This window comes from Notamacropus eugenii, chromosome 3, assembly GCF_028372415.1.
Source record: "Notamacropus eugenii isolate mMacEug1 chromosome 3, mMacEug1.pri_v2, whole genome shotgun sequence".
NCBI lineage: Eukaryota > Metazoa > Chordata > Mammalia > Diprotodontia > Macropodidae > Notamacropus > Notamacropus eugenii.
The window spans coordinates 20719245-20741601 of NC_092874.1; the positions used below are offsets into that span (position 1 = coordinate 20719245).

The 22357-nt window shown below is 47.8% G+C and overlaps 1 protein-coding gene across 3 annotated transcripts in view; it reads left to right on the top strand.

The window, feature by feature from the left end:
• PLEKHA8 (pleckstrin homology domain containing A8) overlaps window positions 1-19229 on the top strand; it is a 43718-nt gene extending 24489 nt beyond the window's left edge. Inside the window, exons 5-14 of one of the 3 annotated variants that reach the window (XM_072651046.1) lie at window positions 252-410; window positions 1588-1628; window positions 3592-3749; window positions 4632-4809; window positions 6283-6368; window positions 8483-8541; window positions 10569-10699; window positions 12305-12375; window positions 15265-15333; window positions 18990-19229. In XM_072651046.1, the coding sequence (XP_072507147.1) occupies window positions 252-410; window positions 1588-1628; window positions 3592-3749; window positions 4632-4809; window positions 6283-6368; window positions 8483-8541; window positions 10569-10699; window positions 12305-12375; window positions 15265-15333; window positions 18990-19018 (981 nt within the window). In that variant the 3' untranslated portion in view covers window positions 19019-19229. The other 2 variants (XM_072651045.1, XM_072651047.1) reach the window with 2 other exon arrangements.
• Window positions 19230-22357: the final 3128 nt, after the last annotated feature.

The window sequence follows — 22357 nt, forward strand, 5'->3', positions numbered from 1 at the left end:
GAAGCCCTCAAACTCCGTGCCCTTGCTGTGGGCTCCATCCTGTTTTGTGGGTATGTTCGAGATCATGACTTAACTTAGACTTCTGTGTGATTGACTAATAGACAGCCGTGAGTTAGCCATTTTTACTTTCCGTGGTTGGGCTTTATGGCATTGCCCAACAAAATGGCGGACTCCGCTTGTCCGTCCTCTGTCTTGCGGTCAGCACCAGACTTGACAAAGTAAAAGCCTCTCCCCCTCTGGTTCCTCCCTAGGAGGGCATCGATGTGGGCACTCTGCTAAAGTCAACATGCCACACCTTTCTGAAGACGCTGGAAGAATGTATGCAGATTGCGAATGCAGCCTTTACGTCCGAGCTGCTGTACCGGACACCCCCGGGTTCCCCCCAGCTGGCGGTTCTCAAGCCCAGTAAGGTGAGGGGGCACTGTTGGTGGGAGGGGGTTCACCTGAATTGGCCGCAAAAGGCATTGAAAGAACTAGCAAACTGAATTTTAAATGGCATTTTGAGGTATGGTGCCCAGCATCCTTTGTAGGCACAGGCCGAGCAGGCTCTCCTTTCCAGGCTTTTTACATTTCCCTCCCCTCCCTCTCACTAGGATACAGCTCACTTGCCTATTTGGTGTTTCTCACACATGGCAGTCCATCTCCCACCTTCATGCCTCCATCTTAGCTGTGCCCTATGCCTAGAATGCCCTCCATCCCTACCTCAGCTTCCTTCAAGACTCTCCTCCAGTCTGCAAGGGGTCTTTCCGAGTCCTTCTGATGCTTATCTCTATGTTTTCCCATCGACAGTTTGTGTGTGGGGGACGTACATAATTATGTGAATGTTGTCCACCCCATTACGCTGTGAGCTCCTTGAGGGCTTTTGTCTTTCTTCATGTCCCCCACCTGCAGCACAGCTCCTTGCCCATAGTAAGGATTTAGTGAATACTTGTTTCCTGACTAACTTTGAGCTTCCCTCATTTAAATTGGGCACATCTTAAGTAGGGCTGTTTCTGTCTGAGTTGGAAGAGACATCAGAGGCCTCTGGTCCAGTGGACACTTGACCAAGAATCCCCCTCTTCCAAATGCCTGACAAGCAGCCATGCTGCAGCCTATACCCAAAACCTTGGGATGAGGGACTGCTTCCTGAGGCCTCACTTAGGATCCCCTCTGATTGGGAGGAAATTTGAATCTGAGTCCAGACTGTGTTGGAATGGGATGATTCAGTCACCCAAAGGGCCACCTTTCTGCCACCTTCCCTTTTGGTACCCTGGACCCTGTGGCAGCCCTCCGGTGAAGCCTACAGACTCCTTCTCAGAATCATGGTTTTTAATGCCCAAAATGAAGTACGTAAAGTTACGAAGAAGGCCAGTTACATTGAGATCCAGTTTTCAGAATATTTAAAAAAAACAAGTCCATGGATGGATCCCATGTTAAGAAACCTGGCCTTAGGTGCTTGAATGCCCTATTTTGGAAAAATGACTGGTGGATTCTGTGACCACCTGAGATTGCTGAAGTCTAGTGGGCGTCATTCTCTGGTCTGGCCAGAATCAGGGGCTGATGTGTTAGAAGATGTTTGTGTGAACGTTTTCTTTTCTTCTTTTAAAGACAAAACCTCCCATCATCCCGATTCACAACTCTCTGGAAAGGTACAGTTCTCTCTTTCTTGCTTTACTTGTTGATAATAACATAAGCTGGTTACTGCTTTAATCTGCCTAGGATATGTAAGAACAGGGCCAGTCTCTCCTTCCCCCACTCAGCTGGTTCTTAGAGTTCTCTCTCCATCTCTGTCATGGGCAGGCTGTCACCCTCTGCGGTGCTTTTCCTTTGGTCCTCTCGGGCTACGTGTAGCCTCCCAGATGCTCTTCTGCTTTGGGGTGCTTTTGTACATAATTGAGGTGATGACACAATGTAGTAGAAAGAATTCTGGTTTTGGGCTCTGAGGATTCGGGTTTAATCCTGCTTCTGGCAGATACTGACTGTGTGACCCTGGTAGAGTCACTTCACCTCTAAAGTGCTGCACCATGGAGAACCTATATCAGATTGCTTGCCTTTTCAGTGAGGACAGAGGCAGAGAATTTAGAACTCAAAAAATTAAAAAAGCAAATGTTAAAAGTTGGTTTTTACATGTAATTGGGGGGGGTTAAATACTAAATGAAAAATTAAAGACAAAGCATCACTTCGAAAAACCAAGACTAACGTGCTGTGCACAGATCTCTCAGACTGTCAGTCGGCAGGAAGGTGCCGGCCGACACTGACAGAGGGGGCTCCGTCTCCCAGTACAGTCTGAAGTCCCCTCATCGCCCCTGCCATTCCCACAAACATTTCTGTGTGTTCACGTCACCTGCACGTTTAATAGCTGGACTGTAGTGTGGCGTGTGGCCTGTTCATCTACGGGACCTCAGAGGCGGATCTTATTTTATAAATAAGGAAACCAAGGCCCAGGGGAGTGACTTGCCTTCCCTGGAGTCACACTGGTCGCAGGGCTCCAGGCTGAATTGTGGGGTGAGGGCTCTTCCATTAGACTTACTTCCCAGGTTCTTGTCCCAAGAACAAGGTGGGACTGACTTAGAGGGAAGTGAGGCCCAGCAGGAGAGGTGAGAGAACTTCTGATGGGTTGGAAAATAAACATTGCTAATTAATATCTCTTCTCCTGGAAGTGGTGTGGAAGAGCTGTGAACGGCTCCTCGCCCTCTCCAGCTGGGTCACAGCCCCCGTCCCTCTTTTATGTCCCTTGGAAAGTGCAGACGTCGTCTGCCCTAGGGAGGGGGGCCATAGAAAGTGCTAAAGACGGCCCTTCTCGGCCTCGTAGTCTTGCCTGTCCTTCTGACCCAAGGACTGTGATCAGAGAAGCTGAGGGGCCTTCCTGTGGTACTGAGCAGGTTGGACTTTCTCTCCGAGGGTGGGACCTGGTTTTCACTTTGTCTGTGGAAGCCTCGGTGGCCCCTGGCACAGGGAGGGTCTAGTCCTCAGCTGGCACTGGAATGCCCCAAGAAGCTTTTCCTGAGCCCCACTTTAAATGCCTGTCCTCTGAGAGGGCCCAGGTCACCATTGGCATGTTGTCTCCCCAATTATTACCCTGCAGGCTTTGTGACAGCAGGGACCCATTCTTTGCTTCCTCATCACTCAGCACAGTGCCTGGCACACAGTGGGGGTTTAATAAACCCTTATTGACTTGACTTGTGGATCTTTTTGGGAAGCACGCATGTATTCATAACTTCTTGTGTGCCAGGCATGGCTTTCAGTGCTGAGGACACAGGCCCAAAGCAGGCCCTGCCCTCAAGAAGTTTCCATCCTAATGAGAGAGACACGCTGCATACCAAGTCCCAGGCCCAACTCTACAGCATTGTTTTTGTGGTGTTGTCTGAGCCTCAATTCTCTCAGAGAGCCTCGGACTGCTCAGGCCTTTAGTCAGCCCACTGCCTTCCAGAGGCCCCGGGCACACACAGCTTGCTTCACTTCCAATGGGGAGTAAGGATTCCTTCCCCAGCTGTTTGTGAGGTTCTGTGCAGAGCAGGGATGGGGAAGCCTTTTGTAAATCCTACTAGACTATGGGGGCCATGTAATTATTATGACCAAATAATGTGTTGTTGTTTGGTTGGGTTCTTTTAGGCAGATAGAATTGAACAGCTGTGAAAATGGATCCTTAAATACAGAAATAAGCGATTCCGAAGAAACTCTAATTAAAAACGAGAGCCCCCTATGTATGAAGCCCACAGAGAAGGGGAACAGCTTGTCAACTAAAGAAAATGTAGAAGATCATTTAATAGGTAAAAATAAAGATTGACCAGAGCCCTGGAGAGGACATGGAGTGGACCCCCCTCCTTTCTTTGGAGAGATGGGGAACAGTGGGTGTGGAATTTTGTGCACAGGAAACCCAAGTGTTGATTTGTCTTTCTTTGTCACAAGAGAAGGCCTTAGTGTCCTCACCTCTAAAATGAGGGTGCGGGGCAGAGCAGATGACTTCTGGAATTTCTTCTGGTTGCATTTTTGTGATCCTATGGTTCTATATTCTCTAATACCTGGTCCATTTATTGGTGACACTTCTGTGTGGCCATAGACTTGCAGACACCACAGCTGCATTGGGCAGATACAATGTCATCCCATATCAAAGTCCATGCTTTGGAGGGCTCGCTACTGTACACAGTAGGTACATTAATCTCTTCATACCGAACTGTTATTGGGACTTGTTAAAAAATGGTTTCCCTCTTCACCTTCTCCATAGTAGTTTAGTTTTATTAAAAATCCTGCTTTACAAATGAGTCAGAAATGCAAAGCTTGGAGATCTTAGCTGTCTCAAAGGAAAGTGAACCTGGCCTGAATCTCCCAGCTTCATTAGCTCTCACTACATGTGACTCATTACAGAAGTGAGAAATAAGAGGGGCACTGGTTTGTTTGTTTTTAATAGTAGCTTTACTTGATAAATTTTGTTTTTACATTATTTTGGTTTCCTCCATATCCATCCCCATCCCCTTATTACAGAAAATGTTTTAAAAGGAAGAAGAAAAAGAAATATTCAGCAAAACTGTTGGGCCCTTGATCCACACCTGTGCACTCCCCACACCTCTCCATGCCCACCTTTAAAAAGGTATAGGATATCTTCTTGGGGAAGGAGCAGTCATGACTGATGCTTATGTTCCTCTCCTTTGAAGTCCAAAGTGACGAAATCAAGGATGGTGGAGAAAGAGATATAGAGACGCCTCCTGAGAGTGACGTGGAGTCCTCCCAGGAGCATCCCACGGGAATGAATCCTGTAAGTGAATCTCCTGGAACACAACTAGAAGAAGAAAAGGAGGAGGTCCAGACTTTCTTCAGTGCCATGAATACAAGGTATTATCCCATGCCACACCAGTCATGCCACGTCAGTTAGTGAGAACCCTGTGCCTTGCTGCCTTTCACATAAGCAGGGCTGTGGGTGAATGAATTTTGCAGTTTATGACCACAGGAGAATCTTGACGGAAGAATAAAGATCAGTGATACTTGGATTTTGAGAATGGAAACCGTTTATATCCTCAGAAGAAAGCTAAACTCTTCTGTGATAGTCTTTTGGAAGCCACTCTTTCTCTGGTTAGAGGCAAATCCTTAATGTTAGAGAAGGGAGGGACAGGACAGAAATCTGGGCTCTTGTCTCTGTCCTTTTTTTCCTTTTGGAATTTGCTCTATTTTCTTTTATTTTTTTCCCTAAATTTATTTGTTGTCAGTTTTCAGCAATCACTTCCATAAGTTTGTCTGTGTATCCATTAAACAAAAGAAGTGTAACCACATGAAATTCATGATTCCTTCAAGAAAATATTGTTCATGTTGCTGGTACAGACATTTGGCTACAAAAGCACATTTATTTGTACCTCCACAAGTAGCAGAGTTAATTCATTCTGGACCAGACTGGAGACAAAAAGGCCTGCCTTTGGGTCCTCTCTCGGACTTGCTGCGTGACTGGGCGCCAATTCTTCCCCCTCTTAGCCTATTTCTTCATCTGTGGGGATAATAAACGTCTGTCATACTTCCAGGTGGCATGAAGCACAAATGGTATTATGCCCAAATGAACAAAAATTGATGAAGTGCTTGTGTGCCAGGAGCTGAGGATACACAGACAAAAGGGAAACAATCCTGGCCTTCTTTGGGCAGAGATCACCCCTCTACTGGGGTAAGCTGGGTGGGTCAGTGGCTAGAGCAGTGGGCTTTCTGAGTTCAAATCCAGCCTCAGACCCTCTGTAGCTGTGTGACCCTGGGCAAGTTACTTAACAACTGTTTGCCTCAGTTTCCTCAGCTCCCAGGATTGTTGCGAAAATCAAATGGGGTAAAATTCATGAAGTGCTTAACACAGTGCCTAGCACACAGTAGGCTCTATGTAATGTTGGTTATTATTTTTTTAAATTATTATTATTGCTGGAAAAAAATAGGGAAGTCAAGAGAAAGGATGGGCTTTCCTCCATCAGACTTAACAGTCAGGAAATGAAGAATAAGGAACACTGGGGTCTTTAGTTAACAGAGACAGGAATGTAAATTTATGATTTATGAAGCGCCTATGTTCTGCTGGGGGAAAGGGAGGGCCCAGCCAAGGGCAGCTGGTTAATAATGGGACAGGCACTCCAGAGGGCACAGCACGAGGACAGCAAGCAACCTCTTTGCACCGTGGGATCACTTCATTGATTGTTGCCATGTCTCAGTGCCCGGCACAGAGCAGGCCTCAGGAAATGCTTATGGACTGGGCGACATGTGAACCTTGCAGCTCCCTATAGACTGTTACTGTCATCGAGAGGCACTTCTCATTCTTCTTCCTCTCCCTGTTACTCACACACTCAGCTTTAGTGACATTGAACTCCTGGAAGACAGCGGCATCCCCACCGAAGCGTTCTTGGAATCCTGCTACGCCATAGTTCCTGTTTTAGGTAAGATGGGCAGATCAGCCCTTTGTTTCTCAACCAAGGGTCTCACTGAGGCCTCTGCCCAGGAGAGATGGTCTGGCAGTGAGAGATGACACTCCCCGCCCACCACTCCACTTCCTACCCTCTGCAGAGCCGGGTCACAGGGCCCTTCCTCTGTCATCAGCTGCTTTGCAGAGATCATGATCTTCAGCTGAGACCTGAGGCCTGTGGTCTCATGGGAAGCTAGACAGAGGGATGGAGCCCTCAGATCATGCCAGGGCTAATGTGGAGGGGGACACACAGAGCTGGGAGTGGGTTTGGGTTTTATTTTGGATTCTTTTTTTAATTTTTTGGCCTCAAACAGAAACAAAACTGCAGCCCAGATAAAAGTTTGTTAGTTTGATGGAACTTCGGTGAATCTCAGATTTCACTGGCAGGAGAGTGCCATTCATCTCTGGAGGTCACAGGCCTCCTTGGTCTCATCTCTTTTCCCATAAGGGCTCCATAGAGCTGGGCTCCACAGGCCCTTGGATGGGTAGATAAGTGTGCATTGAGATGGAAGTGCCTTCCTTTGTAATCCCAAACATTCTTCTGGGAATGGTCCATGAGCTTCATGAGGCTGCCAAAGAAAAGGGGGAAAAAGAAACAGTGCCAGGCACTGTGCTAAGTAGGGGGCTGCCATGGTGCAGCCTGGGCTTTAGGAAAATCCCTTTGGTGACTGATAGAGGATGGACAGGGGTGGGGAGAGATTTGAAGCCAGCAGATTTCTCCCCTCCCTCCCCATGGCAGCTATTGCAGTAATCCTGGTGGGAGGTGATGAGGTGGTCCATCAAGGCCTCTTATTGGCTGTGAAGTCAGGACTGAGTTTAAAGGCCTCATCTGATACTTACCTGTGTAACCCTGGGGAAGGCACTGCCCCTCACAGGTCCTCAGTTTCCTCATCTGTAAAATGAGGGTGTTGGACCAGGTGACCTCTGAGATCTCTTCTGTCCCTAAATCTGTGATCCTGTGAGATCATAGACCTGAACAAAAAACCCCAAATCTACCTTACCTTGTATTATATTTACCTGTATACATCGTGTCGTCTTTGTCCTCCCCCTTGCCTTCTCTCCTGGGATAAGAGGACATTTTTCATCTCTACCACCAGAGCCTCATACAAGGCCTTATATAAAGTACAAGTCTGGCAGACGTTTACAGTTTGTTTGCAGTGGGCACTCCATAAGAGCTCATAGAACCGTGATGAGTGTGCCAAGGCTTTCTTGTTTCTTTGGTATCTCAAGGATATTGGTGGAGCATTTGGACCATCCATCTGTTGCTACTTATTCTCAATATATGGTCTGCCCAAAGGAAATAAGAATTAAAGGGTATGCAGTTCTTGTGGGAAAATCATTCGTTTATTTAACCAGCATTTATTAAGTATCTACTGCATGCCAATCGATGTTTTTAGGCCCTAGTGCCACAAAGACAAAACAGGAAAAAAGTTTTCTGGCCTCAAGGACACTGTATCATGTGGAGAAGAAGGCAGCTTAGAGGTGGATAAATAAGTTAGTACAAAGCATGAGGGGTAGGAGATGCATTACTAGCACCTTGGGACATCCCCTTCTCATCGGCAAATACTGTGTTCTGTGTTTTTGTGAATCTTCCTTGATCTAGATTCAAAATCCATCTTCTAGATGTTTGAAGGAAGGTTACCCTGATGTGAGAATCTAGATAAGGGGCCTTTTCAAATTCAGTCTGTGCGTTTTCAAATTTAGTCCTTTCGATCCTACCGGGAAACTGACTTCAGAATAATGTGATTTGTTGGGGGAACATCCTAGGGTTCCAGATCTAAGGCTGGAAGGCCACTGTCCAGCCCATTTGTTTTCACATGAGGAAACTGAGGCCTAGGGAAATGAAGTAGATTGTCTGAGGTCACCTGGAAGCATCAGTCAGGATTTGAATCTAGGACCTGTGATTCCAGTACTTTTTCCCCTTCACCCCCTGCCTCTTTCAGAATCAGGAGCCAATCATACAGCAGAAGGTCAGCCCCTTGAGGGCAGGACTCTATGTGTCTTTGCATCCTCCACCCCCAGGACACCACAGCAACCTGTTGAGCTGAGGTACCTTGAAAATAACACATTTCCCATCTCTCCTTCTAGATAAACTTGGCCCGACAGTCTTTGCTCCTGTTAAAATGGACCTTGTTGGAAATATTAAGGTGAGCATTGTTGTCCCTCAGCAGCTGTTGTTTTAAATAAAGGAAAAAGGGCCATGTCTAGGAAGCCTGAGGGCCGGGTTCTCCGACTGTGGCTGAGTCACTGACCAGCTGTGAGACTCTGGGCAGACGGCTTGCCCTCTCTGGGCCTCAGATCTCTCGTCTTTAAGAAGTGGGATCAGAGGGGCCTACAGGTTTCCTTCCTGTTTGAATATTTTGTAATCGTGATTTTAAAAAAAAGCTCAGAAGTATGCTCTGGTACCTAATAACATACGGACACTTCCTGTATTGACGCAGTAGAATACTGTCTATGTTTCATGCCTGCCGTGGTAGACATTCAGCCACTAACCCTTCATTTGTGCCTGATGGGAAGGGTGACTGCTCCTTACTCATGTGACTTCCTCACCCATTTGTTGCTTTTTCTCCAGCATGTCAACTCTAGCCTCTATACCTTTGCTTAAGCTGTGCCTGATACCCGGAGTGTACTCCTTTCCACCTTCTGTAATTCTTAGAGTCCTTTAAAGCCCTGCTCAGGTGCTACCTTCTTGGAAGCATTTCTTCATCTCCTAGCTAAGAATGATCTTCCTTTTGAAATTACTTTGTATTTACTAACATGCATGTGTTCATGTTACGTTGTCCTGTAGAATAAAGCCTTTTCAGCGTAAGAGCTATTTTAAAACTTTTGGTCTTTGTTTCTCCAGTACAGTGTCTGGCCCATGGCAGGGGTGTACTGACCCAGATCTGTAATCTTGTCATTCAGACTGATCCTCTCCCCACTGTCCCCACATTTGACAGAGGAGGAAACTGAGTCCCAAAGCTGAGTAGCATCTTGCCCAGAATGACTCTTCCAATGAGTGTTTTGCATCCAATGTCACCAGGGCAGGGACTGTCTTTGATCTTTAGTTTTGTGTCCATGGTACTTGGCACACAGAAGGCCCTTACTGTGTGTATGGCATTGCGCTGAATGGATACCACCCGGAGGTTTTCCCTTTTCACATCCAAAAGAGAATCCATGAGATTCCACTCCAGGCCCCACCACTGCTGTTCAGTTAGTGTCTACACAGCAAATGAGGGCCTTATCCCTCAGGGAGTGCAGAGACCTGGGCCCTCCAACGGCTTCTTCCATTAACCAGCTGTGTGACCTTGAGTTAGTTACCAGACCTCTCTGGCCTTCAGTCTCGTCACCTCTGAAACAACCAGATAACTCCACTTCTGAAGCTCCAAAGGAGCCTTCCCTATCTGAATGCAGAGGCCTGGACCCCTGGGGCCAGGCAATGGGGGTTCTTGTGCCATCCCTGCCCTCCACCCATGGTGCTGGGGAAAAAGGCTTGATAAATGCACATTGGAGCTGCTGTTTAGCCCCAGCATGGCTCAGGAGCCCCGGACGGCTTGGGAGCCCTGTATGGCTCAGGAGCCCTAGGGCAGCTCGGGAGCAGGCACAGGAACCAGTTCTCAGAAGTCAAGTCTGTGCTGAATCTCAGGCCACTGTGAGAGATCTCTGCGAAGAAAACCTCAAAAGCCCAGCTGAGCAGAAGGAAGTCATAGGGTCCTCCACCTCGGGCTGGAAGGGACCTTGGAGTCCGAGCCCTTTTCTTTACATAGAAGATTAAGTGACTTCCCCAAGGTCACACCTTTTATATCATTTTAACCTGGCTTAAACTTCAGCCTGATCATCCTCGGGTCTTAGAGCAGGAAGGGAAGTCCTCGAATCCAAACCCCTTATTTTAAGGATAAGGAGATAAACAGGGGCTTCCCAAGGTCATAGAGACATTGAGCATCCAAAGTAGGATTTGGACCCAAATCTTCTGATTTCCCAACCCAGCCTCATTTTACAGGTGAGGAAGCCAGGGTTGGGATTTTTGGAGGCCACATGGACAGAAAGTGGGAGGGCGAAGATTGGAACCCAGGTCCCTGGGGGTTGTCTGCACTGCTTCTCCTAACTTTCTTTCCTTGGCCGCCTCTTTCCTCTTGGGCCCCAGACTTTTGCCTTGGGTCCCATCCCTGACATGCCTCTCTCTCTTTTCCTGCAGAAAGTTAATCAGAAGTACATCACCAACAAGGACGAGTTTACCACCCTCCAGAAGATTGTGTTGCATGAAGTGAGTGCAGACGTGGCTCAGGTCAGGAACTCGGCCACGGAGGCCCTCTTGTGGCTAAAGAGGTGAGGAGTGACCCCTGGACAGCCCTGCCCTTGGGCTGGTCTGGGAAGGTTCTTACTAACCAGGGGCCACACTTCACACAGGACCTGATTCATAGAGGGACTGTCCGCTCTGCTGGGTTGTCACTGAAGACAGGACTTCATTTCAGGTCCACATCACCATCCAGATAGTGATCTCATAGGGAGTCAATCCATTAATCAACAGGTGTTATTAAATACCTCTTATATGCCAGACCCCAAAATGAAGCTGTCTGCCCTGAAGGAGCTAATATTCTGAGGACTTGGGTTTGCATTGTAGCTCTGGTACTTCATGCTTATTTGACTGTGGATGAGTCCCTCTTCTGGGCCTCAGTTTCCTCATTTGTCAGATGAAGGGATTGAACGAGGCAGTCTGGGATCCCTTCCACCTTTGTATCTGAGTCCCTCCATTCTGTGGACTCGAAAATGTGTTAAGGTTCCTTCTGGCTTTGAAGGCCCGTGATCTTCCACCTCTGCTCTCCCAGAGACTGGGGATCTTACAGTGTTGTTTGGGACACCCTTGTCTCCCCCTGCTCCCACCATCCCCATCATGGTAGCTCATTGCCCTGACCTCCTGCTCCCTTTGCCCAGTTTGGGCATCCCAAGAAAGCCTGGCCCAACTCATATCACTGTAGGTAAATGGGGTGGGTGAAGGCCCAGGGATGTCAGGGAAGAGCCTTAGCAAGGACGCAAGGGTCAAGTCTGGTGATGACAACACATAACGGTAATGCCAGCTGACTTTATGTCGTGCTTTCTGTGTGCTGAGCGCTGTGTGGAGCGTTTACAGTATCATTTCATTTCATCCTCACAACGACTTTGGGAGGTGAGGGCTTTCATTATCTCCATTTGATAGTTGAGGATGCCGAGGGTAGATTTGAACTCCCGCCTTCCTGACTCCAGGCCAGGCCTTTATCCACTGCACCATCTTGCATGTTGTTGTTCAGTCACTTTCCAGGCATGCCCAACTCTCCATGACCCCATTTGGGGTTTTCTTGGCAAAGATACTGGAGTGGTTTGCCATTTCCTTCTCCAGATCACTTGACAGATGAGGAAACTAAGGCAAACAGGTGAAGTGACCTATCCAGGGTCACACAGCTAGTGAGTGTCTGAGGCCACCTTTGAACTCAGAAGGATGACTTCCTAACTCTCAACTCAACTCAACATTCAGGGGTGGGGAGCCTGTGGCCTCAAGGTCACATGTAACCCTCTAGTTCACTGCTTGTAGGGCTCTTCACCTTCGATGCTGACTGTGGGACCCTTTGGGCCACACAAATTTATCTGTAAAATTAGGGGGTTGGGCCAATCCCAGGGTTGGAAGGAACCTCTGAGACCATCTAGTGTATCCCCTACCTGAGGATGGGCTCCCCTGACAACGTCCCCAGCCAGTGGTCATCCAGCTTCGGCCGGCACTCCCAAGGCCTCCCATTCCTCTTTGGGATCACTCTCACTGGGTAACATTTCCTCCCAGCAAGCCCAAGTTTGATACCTTTTCTGGAGCCAGACTGAAGCGGAGACTCCTACAGGCACCTCCTGGCGCTAATAGCCTTTGACCATCAGAAGTCCCTTCCCTGTATTTTCTCTCCACCACAGAGGACTGAAGTTTTTGAAGGATTTCTTGACGGAAGTGAAGAACGGAGAAAGGGACATCCAGACAGCCCTGAGTGAGTTGGCACTGCCTTGTCTTTGTGTTTTTATCACCATCGCCGATCACAAGTTGATTGTTGGTGGGAGGGAGCCTGCATTTCCAGGCTGGGCTTATCACTTATCTGTTTCCTCAAGACAAGTCATTGGATACATGGTCTTGGGTAGGAGTCATCTGGAAGCTTTCTCTTGCTCCCGGTGTGGGGGACCCTTTCCTTCATCCTTCCTCAGTTTGTCCATGTGACTTCTCAGTGGGCAGGGACATTCGTATTTTTCAGTGTAATTCTGAGGCTTGACCTCTTTGCCATGATGTAAAAGCTCTCACCACCACCCCACACCTACATGGCCTACCATCAGTTAGCTTTTGTATTCGCAATCTTGCATTGCCTACTTCTCATCCTCATTAGGTACATTTGTTTAATGACTACAAAAACGTTTCCCACATCTGCGTGATACAGTACAATTAGGAAGGCAGGGAACGTTTATTTTAGGCCTCTCCAAAGCAGGGCATCTGCTGGCTTGTTTTTTCTTTTGAAAGCAGATTAAAAGAGGCAATGAAGGGATTGTTTGCATGGATGGCAGACTCTCTGTGGCCATGGAGATGGGATGGAGGTGGGTGAGAGCATGCTAGCTCAGGCCTCAAAGGGCCTCTCTTGGACCTGGGTCACCTAGTCTCCTTTCCCTCCCATGCCCTATCTGGCCTCCGAGGGCCCTTCCAGCTCCGCGATGCTAGACTGTTTCAGGGGTTGAGGAGTAGCCCTGTCACTGTTGGAGGCTTTTGTCCAGGATGGTGAATCTGGTGCCATTCCATTCCTCTGAATATTAACAAAATCAAGGCGACTTCAGAGAGCCCAGGCCAAGAACTGCCTCAGGACTTCCCTAGATTTGGAAGCGGGTTAAGTTTTCATCTTGTTTCAAGGAGCAAAGGCCTTCATTTCTGGTTTTCTGATCCAGTTAGCAGGATGCCCTTGAAAAGTCCTGCTGTCCCAAGGACTGTCCCTCTCTCTTCAGGTCACACATCCCCACTTCCTTCAGCCATGACTAAAACTTGAACCCCTTCATCATGCTGATTGACCTCTCCATGTCCTCCACCTTACTGATACTCTTGCTGAAATGTGGAGCCAGCAGGGCCCCCCACCCTCCAGATGTGCTCCTTAGTCCTGGAAATGCCAGCTCCTTCCACCCAGTCTGCAGAGATCAGAATTGAAATATTGGTGTCCCCAGGGTAACCACTCACAATCCTGGCACTCAAGGCAGAGCCTGCTCCTGTAAGAAGGCCTCACCAATGTCCCCCACCTGCCATAAGGAGATCCCTTTTTTGTCCCAGATAGAAATTAGTGAGTGGCAGCATGCTGTAGTGCAAGGCAGGCCAGAAGACAGACTCAGGACAGCTTTGAAGGCTCCATGTTGAATGTATGTAAGACTTCAGAAGAAAAACACAAAAGGTGAAAGAGTCGGTTTCCTGTACAACGTTCTCCTCTTGTCTACAGAGTATCTGGAAGTGCTCGACTTAGTTGATGCTTAAGTTTGGAAAGAGGAGGAGAGAACAGAAGGCGAGTCAGGAGAGATGATGGAGAAGTAGGGCAGCTTGGAAAGTTCCATATTGAATTTGTTATACACAGGAAAGGCAAGATCTCCAGAAGAATTCCCAGTTCCATGGGCAAAACTTCCTTTTAATTTTGCAGTATATAGGAAAAATTGTTTTATTCGGTGTTAGCTCAAAATGTAATTGTTTTAAAAAATCGTGCCAAGTGAAAGAGGAAGAGATTCCTTGGCATTTTCCTGCCTATGTCTCCCAAATGTCACCTACTTTTGAATCTTGCTTGATCATCTGGAAAGCCCAGGCCCCTGTTCCTCCATCAGTGGGACCCATCCATGTCAGGGAAACATCAGCAAAGCTGAGGTCAGCAGTGTCTTGGTGGGGGCTGTCCCACTCTGAAGAACCCACCCAGACAGAAGAAGAACCAGTGCTGGGGGGTCAGAGTGGAGGGGCCACTTCTAGAACTTTCTTCACTGAAAAACTGATTGGACACCAGACATTGACCTCCAGCCTGACCAGCTGCTGTGGCTCACTCAAGGTGGCCCAAGACCGCCTTCGCATCTCTCTCTCCCCTTATATTTCCAGATCCTGCTCCCACCTTTCACAGTTTAAACATTTCCACCCTCCCCCATTCTTGTCAGTTCACAAACACCTGCAGTACTCTCTGTAAAGTGATGAGATTCATAAATGCATCTTGCCTTATCCCCTCACTGTGTGCCAAGCACTGTTCTACTTTCTGGGGAGCCAAAAGTAGGGAGAAGGTAGTCTCTTCCCTCCAGTAGAACTCATCCTTATTTTAAAAAGGAAAGTCCAGTCATTCAAGGAAAGTGAAGACCTTAACTGTGGCTGACAGTGTACGCCTCGCTCCGCACCAGGAGTCCACCGCCTCTCAGCGGAGAGGAGCAAGGCCTGTGAAATCGCTCTTCATCAGAGTCCCACTGTGTTTCATCATTTTTACCTTGAGAAATAAGTAATAGGCAGCGATATTGGTAACTTTTGTTCTTATCTGTTTCCAGTTTGCAGAGTACTGTTTTGGGTCTGGGTTTTTCTTGAGACTCCCCTCCCCCACCCCCGGGTTGTTTTCTTGCTCTGATCTGCTCTGGTTTTATTTAGCCTGATCTTTGTCCCGCTCCATGAGCCCTCCTGGCCTGCCTCCTTCCGTCAGAGGTGGGTGCCTTGGTCAGAGGCCTCGCTGCTCTCTCAGTGTAGACGTCACCTGCCACGTCAGGGCATCTCATTTCCCTGGGGGCTTTGGATTCTTCACATATGAGAAAACACTGTTTTTGTTTCTCCATACACACACATGCACATGCGTGTAGAATCTTGAGGGAGAGTTTCTCATGGAGTTGTTTGTGTTTCTATTTTAAAGACAACGCCTATGGCAAGACGTTGCGGCAGCACCACGGATGGGTGGTTCGAGGCGTCTTTGCAGTAAGTGGTCAGTCATTTTACCGTCTGCTGTGGGCGCTAGGCTTACCGAGCAGGATCCATCAGGGGCTGTAGAAGCCGGGGTCTGGTGGGTGGGGGGCTGCCCCAGACCACAGCCCCTCTGTGTCTTGGTTGGGGGATCCTAAATCAAGACCTGGCAGAGACCTTGGCGGCTGTCGGGCCCAACCCCCTTATTTTACAGATGGGGAAACTGAGGCCTGGGGAGGGGAAGCAGATCATCTGGACCAGATCTCTAAGTGCCCACCTAACTCCGAAATCCTACAGTCTGATCATTTCCCCAAAATACAGAGGAAGGGAGAGTCAGAAGCCCTGGGCTCAAATCTGTGTGACTTTGGGCAAGTCACTTAACCTCTAGGTAACTTTTTTTTTGGTGGGGGTGCCTGGGTGCCTCCATCTCCCCCAGGTGTGGGCCAGACCCATGTCTGGTCACATGGGGACCCCCTCCCTGACTCCCACCACCTTACCGGCACCCTCCCCCCAAAAAATGTTACCTTGGTTTTAGATATTGTTAAAAAATCTTTTTGCTCGAGGTGGTATCTGCCACACGCAGCATCACCCTGGGCCTTGGTCTCATTATCTGTACAGTGGCCTCTGAAGTCCCTTGTAGCTCTATGGTTGTTGTCCTCTGGTAAGGCCACTTAGCCTCCCTGTCCTCAGTCTCCTCTGTAAGACTGTTCCCTGTTGTCCTAGAGCATTCAGAATGCCCACCCCTTGACACCTCACTGCCTGGAGGCTCTTTCCTCTGGGCTCCAGCCTTGCCCATCTGTCTTCTCTTTGGCCAACTGGTCTATCCAGGCTGAAGAGAAGGGGGCAGAGTTGGGGGAAGCCACAGAGGCACCTGGGCATCTTCCTGGACCTTTCCCGAGGGCCACCTCACTAACAGGGACCTGATAGAACCATTCACAAGAACCAAAGATGGCGGCCACTCCCTGGTGACTCTGTCCTGGCTGGATAGGTGATCTCTTGGGCTCTATTGGCATGGACACTTTCTTGTTACTAACAGAGGTGAATTGATTCAAGCATCATAAATAACCTTAGTAGAAGGGGAGGCCATATGAGAAGAGGCCATGGAGAAGCCAAAGGCATTAGGGTCACAGAGGAGTGGACTTGGGGCCAGAAAGACCCAGGTTCAAATCCTGCCTCAGACACTTAATAGCTGCGTGACCCATCTGCCTCAGGTTCCTCATCTTTAAAATGAAGGCATTGGACTCCATGGCCTTGATTAGACTCCATGGCTTTGATGGGCCTTCCAGCATAGATCTATAATCCTCTGAATGTTAACAAAACTAATTTTGTAATTATCTCTGGTAATTATCACCCACATATGGAGCACTTTAGCATCACCTTGTATTCTCAGATTACTGGTTCAGTTCTAACCAAGGACTTTGTAAAATATGAGATAGCTAGGTGACTGAGCTTTGTACTTGGAGTCCAGAAGACCTGAATTCGAATTCTACCTAGACCTCTCTCTCCATGAGCTGAACTTGGTGGTCTCCAAGGTCCCTTTCAAGCTTTAAATCTCTGGCCCTCCAAGCATTATGTCATTTGAACCTCACTAATAGCCCTGGAGGCACCCTGACTGGCTGGAAAGAGCCCTGAGTTTGGAGTTGGGACCTGTGCTCAAATCCTGTCTTGGACATTACCTATGTGAAGTGGGATGGGCACTCTCACCCCTGTGAATGGACTAGACCCCTTGGGTTTAGAAACATGATTCTGACAAACATGATTCTAATCAGATCATGTTTCTAAAAGCATAAAATACACAGGATTGCATTGGAAACCAAGCCTGTGGAAATCAAGACAGAATTTTTCCCGTCCAATTTCACAGACTCCCCCTAAAGTGGATACACTTGCCCCTTGGGGTCCAAGTAGTACCTTCTGGCTCCAAATGCCTGGGATGCAAGTACTGCCTGTGTTTTTGTCATAGCTCTTAATACATCCAGAATTGTCACATAGCTGGGAGGGTCTGCATCACAGTGGAAGGATGGTGGAATTTGGCAGCAAAAGAATTGGATCCAACTTCCTGACTGTATAACCCTGGACAGTCTTCCTCATGGCTCTGGGCCTTAGTTTTCTCATGTGTAAAAGGAGAGGACTGGACTGTGTCATGACTAAAGTTCCTTCCAGTTCTAATCTGTGAAGTCACTGATGACCATTCCTGGCCTTCCCAGTCCTAGAATTCCCAGCCTTGTCATGGGAAGGGACAGGATTTTAGAGATCTCAGAATCACAGAAACTGAGAGCCAGAAGGGACCCTCAGCAGCTGCCTGTCCTGTCTTCAGATGTCAGAAATGGGTGAAATCCAGGGGTCTTACCCTGGGGGGAGGGGGTTTCCTCCATCTTTTGATAACTATATTTCAATATAATTGATTTCCTTTGTAATCTGATTCATTTTATTTGATATATTTAAAACTCTTATGAGAAGGAAACCTTGGACTTTACCAGCCTCACCACAGTGGGGGGCAGGGGGAAAGAGTTCATGGCATCAGAAAGGCTAACAACCCTTGGTTTGGATGGGATTCTCTCCAAGATGCAAAGTAAGAGCAGAGAGGATAAAGGAGCCTGGAGGAGGGGAGTGGGGGCTCTCATCCTTGCTTTCTTCCTTATGGGAATCCTCAGATCCCTGATTTTCCCTTCCTAAACATAAAATGTGGATTTATACATCAGGGAAAAGAGAAGAGAGAGGAAAAAAATTGTCCTGTAGAGAGTGTGTTTGTGTGTGTGTGTGTATCATATATATATATATATATATATCTGTGTATGAATATGTGTGCATGAATCGGCATCTCTCTGTATGCATGTCTGTGTGTGTGCCTGTATGCCTCTGTGTGTGTGTGTGTCTGGCCACGAGTGATGTATCTCTCTGTGTGAGTATGTCTGTGGGTATGAGTATGTGTGTGTGTGTCTTTGTTGGGGGGATGTCTGTATATGTATCTCTCTGTATGGGTCTGTGTGTGTGTGTATCTGTATGTGGGTGTGTATATCTGTGTATATGTCTGCATGTGTAAATGTGTGTGTGCATGAGTATGAGTATATCTTTGTATGCATGTCTGTGGGGGGTCTGTGTCTATATGTATGTGTATATCTCTAGGTGTTTGTATGTATGTTTTCATGTGAGTGTGTCTGGGTGTGTGTGTGTCTGTATGTGTCTATGTGTGAGTGTGTCTGTGTGTGTGTGTCTGTGTGTGTATCTGTGTCTCTGTGTGAGTGTCTGTATGTGTGTATATGTTTGTATGTGTCTATGTGAGTGTGTCTGTGAGGGTGTGTGTGTCTGTATGTGTCTATGTGTGAGTGTGTCTGTGGGGGGTGTGTGTCTATGTGTCTCTGTGGGGGTGTGTGTGTGTCTGTATGTGTCTCTGTGTGAGTGTATCTCTGGGGGTGTGTGTGTGTCTGTATGTGTCTCTGTATGAGTGTGTCTGTGGGTGTGAGTGTGTCTCTGTGTGTGTCTTTGTGTGTCTGTATGTGTCTCTGTATGAGTGTGTCTGTGGGTGTGAGTGTGTCTCTGTGTGTGTCTTTGTGTGTCTGTATGTGTCTCTGTGTGAGTGTGTCTGTGGGGGGGATGTCTGTTTGTGTCTCTGTGTGAGTGTGTCTGTGGGTGTGAGTGTGTCTCAGGAAGCACACATGCTCACATTGTTTTCTCTTCCAGCTAGCGCTAAGGGCAGCTCCATCCTATGAAGACTTTGTGGCGGCACTGACCATCAGAGACGGGGACCATCACAAAGAGGCGTTCAGCCTCGGGATGCAGAGGGACCTGAACCTTTACCTACCAGCCATGGAGAAGCAGCTAGACGTCTTGGACAACCTGTATGAGGCCCATGGTCTAGAATCTGATGAAGTGGTCTGACCAGTGCCTCCTCACAACTTTAGGGAATGACATGGGATCTGATCTTGGCTTTCCAAGGCTCATTTCTATCAGCCTCCTCCTTTTCTCCCTCTCCCTCCTCGCTGCCTACCCCCAGGACAGTGGGGGACAGGTGGAGTCCCCCACCCTTCTGTGTTAGAGCTCCCAGGGCCCACGCATCTGTGTGTGTAAGGATCCAGGTGCTATGTCCAGGTTCTGAGGGCTCCTCAGGCACCAGGTAGTCTAGGAGCCCCAGCGTGTGCTCTGACCAACCCACACAAGTCCAGGAGGTCAGCTTTCACTCTCCTCCTCTCTGAGACCAAACCAGGCATGAGTTCTTTGACAAGGATTAGTGTCAGAGCGGGGGAGCCATTTGTGCCTCTCCCAGACGTCAACCAACAATGCTTTTGAGGTGATTGGAAATGGACCCTAACCGAGGCGCCATTCCCTTTTGTTCATTTCTGCTAATTGACCTCTCTGGACGCTCCCTTGGCTTCTGCCCAGAGCATTCTCTGTGTGTCTGGGGGCTGAGACCCCTGGAGGACAGCCCCTCCCTCTCAAGATCACCTGTCTGAGGGAAGTCAGGAAGAAATGGGAGGAACCACGGTGGCCATCACAGCTCACCTTTTTGTAGTGCTCCCCCATGACACAAGACTTCCCAGCATTCTCTCCTGTAGGTACCATGTCCATGTACAGTGGAAGAAACTGAGGCAGATGGAGGCGATGCTTGGAATGCAGTTTGCCAGACTCCCAGACCAGGGTGCTAACTTCTTTAAGAAACCAGAAGCTTCTCGCTTTCAACCCATTGGTGGAGAGAGTTGGCCTGGGGCCAGCCTAACCCCTTCTAAGAGCAGTCCCCTGCTACCAGCGGAAGAACCTCTTCACTTGTCCTGGTCTTTCACACACATCTGCTTCATCAACCCAGAGGAACAGATGGGTCTTCCTCCGCATCTCTACAAGGCCCTGCATCTTCAGAAGGGCAAGATTGGATGGGCATCCTAAATGGAGGCATGTTCTCTCATTAGGGCTAGCAAGCTGAGGCCTTCTCTCTCTCACAGGATGATTACCGAGCAAGTGTGCCCCGCAATCCGCGTGAGCATCACAGAGGCAGCTTTGGGACAGTGACTTCACAGCTAGTGGGACAGACCTCCTAGGGAAACACAAGCCTCCCCCAAGACACACGCAGTGCTCTCCTTTTCTCCCAAAGCTTCCTACAAAAGGTTATTGTCCCCTTGGGGCTGGTGGGTGGGGTTTTCTAAACAAACAGTTTAGTTTAAGGGAACTCAGGTCCGGTCCTGGTAAAGCACTAAGATGCAAAAGAGAAGCTGCAGGCTTTGTGAGGATAACAGACAACAGGCACCAAAGCGCTCCTTGTTTTGGGTTGGAGTGATGCGGTTCAACAGCTGTCGACACCAAGAGCATCCCTGCCTGGTGGGAGGCAAATGGGCCAGAAGGGCTGAATTTGGAGGCTTGTTTTGTGCAATAGGAAGAAATGAAGGAGACAGAAGCATTTCCCACAAGCATCCTGATATCAGCCCATCCTCATTCCCTAATGAAGCTGTCTGTTCTCACTTCACCATTCATGGGAGCTGAGCCCCGAGGACTGGCTTGCTCAGCGGCTCGGGCTGAGGCTCAGCCTTTCCAGGGATGAGCTGTTTAGACACTTTGTGCGTGCTGCCTTTGAGCACCTGACTGTTCTTTGAGTGGAGGAGCCTTGAGGTAACCACCAAAGACCACGGATTGAGTTTGCTGGGGGCATGAGTACAGTCATCTTCCCTTACTGGGTTCTATAAAGTGGAGGAAATAGACCCCACCCCCCATCCACAGAGGCAGCATGGTGTGGTGCGTGTACAGAGAATTTCAGGGCTCCAAAGACCTAGGTTCAAACCCTGGGTCTGCCACTCACTAGCTGTGTGACCTGGAGCCAATCACTCCACACCTGAGTGTCTCAGTTTCCTCATGTGTAAAGGGAGAGGGTTGAGCTAAGTCATCTCTAAAGTCCTTTGTAGCTCCAAACCTGTGATCTGTTTTCCTCACCGGCATGAAGGAGGGTAAACTTAGGCTCAGGACTCCCCAGATAAAAATCATCTTTAGAAACACCCCAAAGTCTAACTTCAGCTGAAGAAAGAAGCTGACTGTCTTCTATCTTATATATATATATATATATATATATATATATATATATATATATATATATATATATATATATATATATATATATATATATATATATATATATATATATATATATATATATATATACAGAGAGAGAGAGAGAGAGAGAGAGAGAGGAATCCATAAGGCTTTATTAATTCAGTTCTCAGTTTTAATTGGGAAGAATTGATTTTCTGTAATTGTTTATTGTGACTACCTTAGAGAGCAAGAGAGAAGTCACTAACCAAAAGAGAGAAGCCAAATATGCTGGTTCCCTTTCTCTCCTTGTCCCACCACACTTCTTGGACCTCTGACCAAGCCTTAGCTCCCCAGACTGCCTTTCACTAGTTTACATGATTAATAGATCTCATTAAGTCCTGTGATTCATTTTTTCACAAACATTCAGCATATACATTCAGGTTAGTGCAGTCATCTTCTTGGACTTGGCTTATATTTTCTTATTTTGAAAGTGTTAGTTTAAGAGAGTGGTGGCTAATGACCATCATTCCACCATCTTGACAATCATGAGACCGTTCTGGGGCAGTGATACCTTGTTTCATCAAAACAAAATAATTCAAGAAATATTCAAAGTCTTTAGCACCTGTATCTAATTCTTACATCCTTGATAGTCCTTGAAGGATAGACTTTATTATTGGAAATAGCCAGAAGTCATTCAGAGTTATGTCTGATAAATAAGTTCGATTGCCTGGGTAATACCACTGGTAGTAAGATTCAAGGGGTGATGAGGAAATTAAAGCTCATTTTCTCATATCTCTTGCCAGCTCTCTTCCAAGGGATTTCCAAAAATCAGAGGAATTGCTCGAGTCCTCTCCTGGGCCATAGATGTTACTCTGAAGGGTGTACACATAACAGAATCCTGTAAACATGGTCATGGTCACATTCCTATGAAGTGGGAGCTCCCAGAAAGGTTATTAGCCTTTACTCGCATTATTGGCATGCATTAACTCAAGAGAATGTTTTCTAATACCAGCATTCAATGCAGGATCTTCTGTGGTAAA